The following is an 11,443-nucleotide window of genomic DNA, read 5'->3' as shown; positions in this document are numbered from 1 at the left end:
TGCTTAATCTTGGCCTCAAGGAAGTTACGTCCTTACTTCCAAGCCCATCCCATCACAATCTTAACAGACCAACCCCTTCGGCAAGTTCTGCAAAAACCAGAGGCGGCTGGACGCTTGTAAAAATGGGCAGTCGAACTTGGTGTTGATGCTCATAATCTCATCAAGAGAAAGTATGAGGCCGAGGCAAGGCCCTTAGGCCACTGTCGTCTCAGGAAGCAATCGCACCATCACAACACGAGTCTGGGTTCGTTTCTCGTGGAGTCGATGCCAAGTGGCCCACGTTGGCAAGGCATAGGTGCCAAGCCTCAGTAGCCTAGCGAGGCCCATCTCGCCCATGCACTCGGCCCCACGGCCTCGCCCCATGGTCACGCCCATGCCCTCGGCCCCATGGCCTCGCACATGGCCTCGGCTCGACGGCCTCGCCCCATGGCCTCGCCCATGCACTCGGCCCCATGGCCTCGCCCATGGCCTCGGCTCCACGGCCTCGGCCCCATGACCTCGCCCATGCACTCGGTCCCACGCCCTCGCCCCATGGTCACGCCCATGCCCTCGGCTGGCCCCATGGCCTCGCCCATGGCCTCGCCCCATGGCCTCGGCTCCACGGCCTCGCTCCATGGCCTCGGCTCCACGGCCTCGCCCCATGGCCTCACCCCATGGCCTCGGCCCCATGGCCTCACCCCATGGCATCGCCCATGGCCTCGGCTCCACGGCCTCGCTCCATGGCCTCGCCCATGCACTCGGCCCCATGGCCTCGCCCATGGCCTCGGCTCCACGGCCTCGCCCCATGGCCTCGCTCCATGGCCTCGGCTCCAAGGCCTCGCCCCATGGCCTCGCCCATGCACTCGGCCCCATGGCCTCGCCCATGGCCTCGGCTCCACGGCCTCGGCCCCATGACCTCGCCCATGCACTCGGCCCCATGACCTCGCCCATGCACTCGGCCCCACGGCCTCGCCCCATGGTCACGCCCATGCCCTCGGCTGGCCCCATGGCCTCGCCCCATGGCCTCGGCTCCACGGCCTCGCTCCATGGCCTCGCCCATGGCCTCGGCTCCACGGCCTCGCCCCATGGCCTCACCCCATGGCCTCAGCCCCATGGCCTCACCCCATGGCATCGCCCATGGCCTCGGCTCCACGGCCTCGCTCCATGGCCTCGCCCATGCACTCGGCCCCATGGCCTCGCCCATGGCCTCGGCTCCACGGCCTCGCCCCATGGCCTCGCCCATGGCCTCGGCTCCACGGCCTCGCCCCATGGCCTCGCCCATGCACTCGGCCCCATGGCCTCGCCCATGGCCTCGGCTCCACGGCCTCGACCCCATGACCTCGCCCATGCACTCGGCCCCACGGCCTCGCCCCATGGCCTCGCCCATGGCCTCGGCCCCATGGCCTCGCCCCATGGCCTCGCCCATGGCCTCGGCTCCACGGCCTCGCCCCATGGCCTCGCCGATGGCCTCGCCCATGGCCTTGCCCCACGGCCTTGCCCCACGGCCTCACGCCCATGGCCTCGCCCCACGGCCTCACGCCCATGGCCTCGCCCCATGGCCTCACGCCCATGGTCTCGGCCTCATGGCCTCGCGCCCCATGGCCTTGCACCCATGGCCTAGGCCCCATGGTCCCGTGCCCATGGCCTTGGAGGTGAGAATACTCATAAGGGGCAAGGTACACGCATGAATATAATATGGAATGTACCTACAAACCTAAAGAAGTCAGAGTACGGATATGGTACCCCTACCAGACAAGTAGTGGGAATGCCAGGAGTCAGAGTCGACACCACTACCACCTACACCACTACGCCTGCCACCACGCATCAGACATGGGTACAGACAAGTAGTGGAGACATCCTCCTGACACCTGCTCCTGTATGGGATGTACGACAACAACCTCTGAAGCCACTCCCCTGACACAGTAAATATATACCACTTGGTCGCCTGGACCACTATGTATCTAAGGCCATTAGAGTCTACTATAAAATGAACTCTAAGACCACCTGAAAGGGGGTTGGAAATTTTACTGTAGTAAAGGCTTGAGTGTGAATGAAAGACTGCATTCTCCATTATTGTGCTATCATTGTTCTTGAGTGATTGTTTAAGTTTCTATAGCTTTTCCATTAGAGATCTTGATTTGATAATTTTTCCAACTCAACTTAGTTGACGAGTTCTCACCGTCAACAGTTTGGCGCCGTCTGTGGGAACGTTAGTTTCAAGCTACTGTTCCACCATTGTTTCCGGCAAGAAAAAGATGCCAAGATGTTCGAAGCGACTGAAGGAGCCACGGGAAGTAGAGGTTCACCTGAACGGAGTCCAGCTGAAGGCCTCCATGAAGAAGGCTCCTCCACCCAGAGACGTGGAGCCCCCTAAGGACCCTGAAGTTCACGGAGGTGATAGGGTGGCCTCGTCACCGGCCGCTCCACCTGTAGAAAGTCCTCCAAGAGCACCACCGGGAAATGCTACTAAGCTCCCTCCTCCAAAACTACCGCAAGTACTGAACTCCGGCCGGCAGGACCCGGGCCCTTCTGCCCATAGGCATGATAAGCACCCCCGGGTCCATTCCGTGAGCTCGAGTTCGAAATCTCGGTTTTATGAAGAGGAAATACGTGAGCTCCACCGTAAGAACCAAAGGTTGGAAACCACCTTGGAGAACATGCAAGAGGTCCTGAACGGCCTGTTGCAGGGTAAGTCGAGTGTGACCTTGCCCAAGAGGAAGGAGAAGGGCAAGGATGGGGTGGAGACCACTGTACTGGTAGATGATGGGAGAACCCGACACTCAACCAGTAACACCCCCCGAGCGAAGCAACATGAGCATCCTGAACTGCCTAAGCAGGCCCAGAAACCAGCGCCGAGGACCAACGCTGCCCCTCGCAATGAGGACGAGGTCACCTCTAAAAGAGCACCCTCAGACTTACGGGAGGAGCTCAATAAAAAGAGGGCGGGCAAAGGGACCACGCCCCCTGTGGCGCCTCGAGAAGGCAAGGGAAAGGCGGGTCTTAGCCCGTCCGCTCTGAGGGACACTCTAAGCAAGAGGAGGCAGGACTTGGACACGGAGATGAGGAGCCTGCAAAGCAAGATCGTCACCGCATCAGGCGGCCAGGTCTTTGAGGAAGAAATCGACCATGAGTCACCCTTCGTCAGGGAGATCCAGGCCATCAGGCTCCCTGCCAACTTTAAAGAGCCCCACATGACCCCCTACGAAGGAGTGACGGATCCAAAATATCATCTAGATACATTTAATGACCTGATGAAGCTGAGGGGAATTGGCTGCGAGGCTCGATGTCATTGCTTCGCTGTCACCTTAAGAGGACCTGCCTACAAATGGTTCAGGAGGCTTAGACCGGGGTCCATCCGATCTTGGCAGCAACTTTCTGACGAATTCCTCCAGCAGCACCATGCCATGCGAGATTACACAATGCCAGGCACCAGCCTCGCCAATGTGAAACAAGGAGAAAATGAGAGTTTGAAGAGCTATATCCACCGGTTCAGTATGGAGGCGGCTAAGGTAGGAAGCCTGACTCGCCGAGAGCTGAAAATGGCCATCACCACTGGAGTACGCCCAGGGAGCAAGTTATGGGATAACATGCTCAAGAGAGAGGTCACGGACTTGGATGATTTCTACGAGCGGGCACAAAAGTAGATTCGCGTGGAGGATGGTCACGAAAACCTTAAAGTTGGAAAAGGCCATCGCCCCCGAAACCTTCTGCCCAGGAAAACCAAAGCCGTGCCAAGAAGAAGGGTGTATATGAGGGAACGAGGGACGATCATCCCTGGAAGCACCAACGCTCTGACGAACGCATACAGAGTCCCTACACTTTTTACACAGACCTCACCCATGCGAGAGAGGATATTTTCGTTACGAACGAAAACCGGGTCCCTTTTAAAAGGCCCCCGCCAATAAAAAAGGATCGGTCTAAAAGAGACCCGGGCAAGTATTGCCAATATCACAAGGATATCGGCCACACCACCGCGGAGTGCAGCCATTTGAAGGTGGAAATCGAGGAGCTCATCCGCCGGGGACATTTGGGCAGATATGTGCGCAAGGAGAACCAAAGGCCAGAAGAAGGAGAGTCCCCTTAGCGGGCACAAGGGGTGGCCCCAGAAGTGCAGGGAGAGGTCAGGACCATCTTTGGAGGACCAGGAGTCGAAGGTGATTCAAGGAAGGGGTGAGACAAGTATGCCAAGGAGGCCAGACGAAGTCCACCACCTTGTGTTTTAAGTTTGGAGCAGCGCCCCCCGAAGAGCTTCAAAGGCGAGAATGACTCAATAACTTTCACTGAAGAAGATGCACAGGGGGTGCGTTTCCCTCATAATGACCCCTTGGTGCTAACCGCTCAGCTTGCTAACATGAGGGTACGTCGGGTCATGGTGGATAACGGGAGCTCTGTGGACATTTTGTATCGACCAGCGCTGGAGAAGATGGGGTTGAGCCTCCGTCACCTAAAACCTTGCACTACGACTTTGTATGGGTTTACGGGAGATTCGATGCAACCCCTAGGGACAATCAAATTAGCCCTCACCATGGGGGAGCAACCCAAGCAAACCACCATAATGGCTAACTTTGTCATGGTGGAGTGCACCTCAGCCTTCAATGCGGTATTAGGGAGACCCTCCCTGAGAGAATTGAAGGCGATAACTTCTGTGTATCACCTAGCTATGAAATTCCCAACCCCTGGAGGAGTAGCATGCGTGAAAGGGGAGCAGAAGGAAGCGAGGGAATGCTATAACATGTCCCTCCACGCAGCCACCAAACCATCTACACCAATGATGATGGCTGTGTATGAAGGAGCGACCCACACAAGTTAGATCCGCACAAGATTGGACCCACGGGTTACGGAGCCTCTCAAGAAGTACTACCAGCAAGGCTTCAGCTCTCAGGGCCAAAAGAACCTATGTTTAGTTTGTTCTTCGTTGTTTTAGCTTAAGCAAGTAAGAATCAAAGAGGTTACCTAGGTAACCTCTTAGTTAGATGTAACCCTTTTTTTTTTATTTACAAAGTCAGTTGTAAACCGCGTGTTATGAATGAAACTGTTTGCAACTTCATGTGTTATTTTTCTTCGCTACGCGGGCATCAGCCAAAGTGTCAGCCGAAATAAATTTCACCAAACACTTGGGGGGCAGGACAGGAGGCAATAACATGCAGCTAGCAAGGGGAACTTAAAAAGGGCCCTCTAACGGAGGATCCTAAAAAGGACCCCTCGCCCTCCTAAAAAGGAGACTCCTAAAAAAGAGGCTCCTAAAAAAGACCCTCTAATAGGGGATCTTAAAAAGGGCCCTCCATCAGGAGGAAGTGGCCCGTGAAGACAAAGCAAGCAACAAGCAGGAGAACCCAAAGAAGGACCCCTTGCACCAGGATCCTAAAAAGGATCCTATGCACCAGGAGGATCCTAAAAAGGGCCCTCCATCAGGAGGACCCAAAAGGGACCATGGCCCTAAAAAGGACCCTTTAATGGGAGGTCCTAGAAGGACCCCTTATATCGGGGCCTTAGGCAAAGTCCTTAAATACAGAAAATAGGGAGAGGACCTTGCAAGGCATCCCTTGGGTTTACAAGGATTAGCTACCCTTGTGAACATCAAGGAGGCCAAAAGGTCTTACGAAAGAAAAATATATAGTGACAACACTAATAAGTCTAGAGCGGCCACCAAGCCGTCTAGCCAAAAAGGGTCCTAAAAGAGACCCTTGCAAAAATAGTACTATGCATAATGACGAGAGGGACGCTTCTCGCAAAAAAGTAATAAGCGCGCGCAAGAATATATAAAAGGATAGCTAGGAGCCAAGGGGTCGAACTATCCTTATAAGAGTAATCAAGGGGCACCAAAAGAGGTCCCAGTGATCCCTTTCACATGGGCTTCCAAGGACCTCCAGCCTGGTAAATAAAAGAGGGGAACCAACCAAACCCCATCATACAGGCTCAAAAGGGCCTCGAATGCAGTAGAATAAGAGACACTCCACATGGCCGCTCGAGCGACGGCATGCTCACCAAAAGAAGAGAAATCAAAATTGGGATCCTGCCTCCATACGTTGTAAAGGGCGCGGTCTATGGACCTGTACTCAATGACAGTCTTCTTTGCCTCCAAGGAAGCACTTCTCTCCTGCAAGGGGTCCTGGTAACCTCGACTTCGGCCCTTGCAGTCTGGAGTTCGACCCTGATAGACTCAACTTCAGCCTCTAAATAAGTAACCCTCTCCTGCGACACCGTCACGATATCCTTGGTCGCTTGGAGTTCGCTCTTCAGGATGGAAACTTGGTCCTTCAGCTCCTTGGCCTTGGCAACCGCCTTCAGCTTCCGCCTCGACGAGGTGGCAAGTTAGGCCCGAACCTTCTTTAGCTCAGACTGGGTTTTCTCAAGCTCTTTCTCGAGCTCCTGGACCCGGTCTGTAAGGCAGTCCCTCTCAGCAGTAGACGTAGAGAGGTTTCTAGACGAGTCGGGAAACCGTAGAGCCACAGTATTGGCCTGCAAAAATAGACCAAAAGGATGTACTAGTCTCCAAATAGATACCCCAAGAAATTAGCCCATACTTTAAAAAAAAAAAAAAAAAACTATGGAAAAAGTGAGGTGCTGGGGGATTAAACCCCTTACCTCTTGAAGGAAGGGTTCTCTAAACCACTAAGCCAAGGAAGTAAGGTGGAAATATTATGCCATGCATGAGGGCCTATTTATAGGAATCAAGGTGAATAGTCTACAAGAGCACCTAAAGGTACTCTCCTAGACTGGGGGGCAAGTGTTGATGCTCATAATCTCATCAAGAGAAAGTATGAGGCCGAGGCAAGGCCCTTAGGCCACCGTCGTCTCGGGAAGCCATCGCACCATCACAACACGAGTCTGGGTTCGTTTCTCGTGGAGTCGATGCCAAGTAGTCCACGTTGGCAAGGCATAGGTGCCAAGGCTCAGTAGCCTCGCGAGGCCCATCTCGCCCATGCAATCGGCCCCACGGCCTCGCCCCATGACCTCGCCCATGCACTCGGCCCCACGGCCTCGCCCCATGGTCACGCCCATGCCCTCGGCCCCATGGCCTCGCCCCATGGCCTCGCCCCATGGCCTCGCCCATTGCCTCGCCCCATGGCCTCGCCCATGGCCTCGCCCATGGCCTCGCCCCATGGCCTCGCCCCACAGCCTCACGCCCATGGCCTCGCCCCATGGCCTCGCCCATGGCCTCGGCCCCATGTCCTCGCCCCATGGCCTCACGCCCATGGTCTCGGCCTCATGGCCTCGCGCCCCATGGCCTTGCACCCATGGCCTAGGCCCCATGGTCCCGTGCCCATGGCCTTGGAGGTGAGAATACTCATAAGGGGCAAGGTACACGCATGAATATAATATGGAATGTACCTACAAACCTAAAGAATTCAGAGTACGGATATGGTACCCCTACCAGACAAGTAGTGGGAACGCCAGGAGTCAGAGTCGACACCACTACCACCTACACCACTATGCCTGCCACCACGCATCAGACATGGGTACAGACAAGTAGTGGAGACATCCTCCTGACACCTGCTCCTGTACGGGATGTACGACCACAACCTCTGAAGCCACTCCCCTGACACAGTACATATGTACCACTTGGTCCCCTGGACCACTATGTATCTAAGGCCATTAGAGTCTACTATAAAATGAACTCTAAGAACACCTGAAAGGGGGTTGGAAATTTTACTGTAGTAAAGGCTTGAGTGTGAATGAAAGACTGAATTCTCCATTATTGTGCTATCATTGTTCTTGAGTGATTGTTTAAGTTTCTACAGCTTTTCCATTAGAGATCTTGATTTGATAATTTTTCCAACTCAACTTAGTTGACAAGTTCTCACCGTCAACACTTGGACAGTTTGATATCGCATATTCGCCGCGAGTAGCAGTAAAAGGACAAGTCTTGGCTGACCTTATCGCTGAATTCACTGAGCTCCCAGACGACGAGCAGTGCGAACAACCTAGTGCGCCTGAGCCCCAAGTCAAAGCTCCTTTGTGGAAGTTATTCACGGACGGGTCATCCAATGAATCTCACGCATGAGCAGGAGTGATATTGATAATGCTAGAAGGGCATCGATTTCACTGCGCTATTAGGTTCGATTTCACCGTATCGAACAATGAGGCTGAATATGAAGCACTCCTCGCAGGACTAAGGTTAGCTAAAGACATGAGTATAAAGGTGCTTGATATCTACAGTGATTCACAGCTGGAAGTGAATCAGATCTTAGGGGAGTATCAAGCACGGGGCCTCAAAATGGTGGCCTACTTAAACAAAACTAGAGATCTGTTGGCGCAATTCGAGAAGTATACCCTCCAGAAAATTCCCCGAGATCAAAATTCAAACGCAGATGCTTTAGCCAAACTCGCAAGTGCGAAAGACGCTGACACTTTGAATATAGTGCCAGTAGAGAGATTATGCGAGCCGAGCATACGAGCAGACGAAACCAATATGGAAATCCAGATGGAGGATACATGGATGGCACCATACTTGGAGTATCTCACGAATGGTGTACAACCAGCAGATAGAAACAAAGCCAGAACTCTTCAAAGACAGGCTGCTAGGTATATACTGATCGACGGTGTTCTTTACCGAAGAGGCTACTCCATGCCACTACTCAGATGTATTACACCAGAAAATGCTAAAGAACTAATGAGGGAAGTACATGAAGGCTTCTGTGGGGACCACGCTAGGGGGCAGAGCTTGTCGAAAAAGATTCTGAGGCAGGGTTATTTCTGGCCGACTATGAACGAAGACTCAATGGAGTTTGTGCAAAAATGCGACAAATGTTAAATATTTTCCAAGATCCCACGCGCAACTCCCAACGAGTTAAAGCAGATGCAGAGTCCTTGGCCTTTCGCGGTATGGGGTATAGATTTGATTGGATCCTTGCCAACGGGAAAGGGTGGAGTAAAATATGTAGTCGTAGCAATCGACTACTTCACAAAATGGGCTGAAGATGAGCCGCTTGCTACCATAACGACCAAGAAAGTTCTTGACTTTGTCATCAAGAACATTGTTTGCCGATATGGTTTGCCTCGAAAAATTTTCTCAGACAACGGCACCCATTTTGACAGTGAATTATTCACAGACTTTTGCGAAAGGCATGGAATCGTCAAAAGATTTTCTTCAGTCGCACATCCACAAGCAAATGGGCAAGTCGAAGCAGTGAATAAGACACTTAAAGATACCCTGAAGAAAAGGCTCGAGAACGCAAAAGGAACATGGCCAGAACAGCTGCCTGAAGTACTCTGGTCGTATAGAACTTCTCATCGAACAGCGACAGGTCATACCCCATTTTCCCTAGCATACAGGTATGAAGTTATGTTGCCCATCGAGTTAGATCCTCCCTCACATCGACGAATTACATACGACCAAGACCAAAATAGCCAACTGATGATGGAGTCCCTAGACTCGCTTGAAGAGAAACGGGAAAAAGCCCAACTCCGAGTAGCTGCGTACCAGCAAAAAGTCGCACGGTATTTTAACTCAAATGTGAAAGAGAGAAAGTTCAACGTCGGAGATCTAGTACTTCGACGAGTATTCTTAAACACCTGTGGCCCAACTGCTGGAGTACTCAGACCAAACTGGGAAGGACCTTACCAAATCGAAGAAGTCCTTCATCCAGGCACCTACAAGCTTGCACGCTTAAATGGAGATCTCGTTCCACGCTATTGGAACGGAGAACACCTGTGCAAGTATTATCAATAAACAGTCCTTTTTAAAGGACTGGCTTGTATTAATTTTTACTTTTTACAAGTTTTGAAAAAGGGTTAGCCATGTTATATGGCTAATCGTTTATAAGTGTAAGATCTTTATAAGATCACTCGTAAAGACATGTTTAGTCCATTTTTAATACGAGAATTATAAGGGACCGTGCGCAGCCATTCATTCTTGCCAACCTTTGTAAAAAAAATTTTACAAGTATTTGTTCATTACGTGTGTTGTTTTGCTGTATTATAAGTGTTGCATTCCTATCGAGCAGTAATGTTCGTACAGGTCGTGGTCAAGGCAAGTGATCAAGGACCTAAAGCTCCTCAGTCACTTGGGGGGCATATAAGGTACATCGATAGCAAAGCATACCAAGAGGTATGTAAACACATGAACAAAATAAGTGAAAGCATGCTACAATATTTAGAGTATTTTTTAAAATTCATATTTTTTCAAATCAAGCCAAAGTACTATGCTAAGTTCGGTCATGCGAACAGATGTTATAATAAGCAGAAATATTATAATATCAAAAAAGGATTTCTTTTACACCACGAGCAGAATTGCTCGGATGTAACTGTTCAAATAAAAGAAAAAGTAACTGCCCTTGCAGCAACAAAAGCAAATTGTCTTTACAGCATGGCCCGTGGGCCGTGTAAATGAAATAAAAAAAGAAAAAATTCTTAAGGAGCTGGAGGGTTGTGAGGAGTGCCTTGGTCGGCCGAAGGACCAGCCTCAGCATCCGCACCATCAATCCCCCCTGCTAGGGAGATCTCTGGAGAGGCAGGCACTTTGGCATTTTCTTCTTCTTCCAGTTGGATGGCGCACTGCGCCATCAAAGTCCTCTTCAAATGTTCGGACAGGTAGTCGAAGTTAGCCTCCCGGTTATGCTTCTAGAATTCGTAGAAACAGAGGTGAGTGGCCTCCTTGTACTTCTTCAAATCCCTCGCCCCGGCCTCCTTGAGCTCCCGCACTCGTTTTCCAAGCTCCTCCGCCTCCTGCCTGCTAGCGATTAGATCAAGCTCAAGCTGAACATATTCTTGATGGCTGAGCTTGGCGCTTTCCTTGAACTTCTCCTTGGTTTCGTTGGCTTTCCTCAAAGTCTCCCGAGTTTCCAGCAGATCCTGGGTCAGATTAACTTTGTCCTCACACAATTGTTCTTTCTGTTTGGACAGCTCCTTATTCTCCTCGGGCAGCTCGTTGTTGGCGGCCTCAAGTGCTTGCTTACTCTCGGCGAGCCTGGAGTCAAAGTTCTTTCCCCGAGAAACCAATGCCCCAATACGGCGCTAGCCAGCAGTTAAAGTCAACAGCCCCTGAAGACAGAGAATAAGATAAAATAAGGATGAGGAATCAAACATAAATGCTAGGGCAGAAGGAGTTAACTTACGCTGACTATCTCGTTCAGTCCTCTGTTGACCACTTGATCGGCCTCCATGGAGAAGGTTTTGGTAATGGCTGCTTGGCTACGCTTGTGCTTGGAGAGTTTGTATGTCCTCTCCCTGGATGAGTTGACCACGAGGCTGGGCAGGGAGCCTTCGGGCGGGGTGTTCAATGCCTCCCTGTTAGAAGCCTTAGAAGAAGACTAGGGATCGACAGGAGTGGGAGTCGGCTGCTCGGGGGAGGGCGGAGGTGGTGAGTTCTCCTTCGAGGGGGCGGTAGCTGGAGCATTGTCTGTTCGAGCCTTCTTTGAGGGATTCTTGCTGCTTTCCCCTCGAGCCCTCTTGCTATCCTTCTTCGGGACAGAAGAGGCAGTGGCAGCCTGATAGTGTTCAAAAACGTCTTCAGAGTCCATAT

At 51.9% G+C, this 11,443-nt stretch overlaps 1 protein-coding gene across 1 annotated transcript; it reads right to left on the bottom strand.

Moving 5' to 3' along the window:
- Positions 1-10,542: 10,542 nt before the first annotated feature.
- Positions 10,543-11,084, bottom strand: LOC133832261 (uncharacterized). Its single transcript, XM_062262631.1, has 2 exons — positions 11,037-11,084; positions 10,543-10,935 (listed from the first exon to the last, which is right to left on the bottom strand). The coding sequence occupies exons 1-2, from the start codon at positions 11,082-11,084 to the stop codon at positions 10,543-10,545; spliced, it is 441 nt and encodes a 146-aa protein (XP_062118615.1).
- Positions 11,085-11,443: the final 359 nt, after the last annotated feature.

The sequence above is a fragment of the Humulus lupulus genome, chromosome 4 (genome assembly GCF_963169125.1).
Source record: "Humulus lupulus chromosome 4, drHumLupu1.1, whole genome shotgun sequence".
Lineage (NCBI taxonomy): Eukaryota > Viridiplantae > Streptophyta > Magnoliopsida > Rosales > Cannabaceae > Humulus > Humulus lupulus.
The sequence above is the reverse complement of the archived record's forward strand: the minus strand, read 5'-3'. Positions and strand labels throughout refer to the sequence as shown.

Excerpts from the sequence above, each read along its gene's own strand:
- LOC133832261 (XM_062262631.1), bottom strand. The coding sequence starts at position 11,084 with ATGGAGGCCGATCAAGTGGTCAACAGAGGACTGAACGAGATAGTCAGC. Across the intron at positions 10,936-11,036 it reads GACTGAACGAGATAGTCAGC|CGCCGTATTGGGGCATTGGT; the intron begins GTAAGTTAACTC and ends ACTGCTGGCTAG.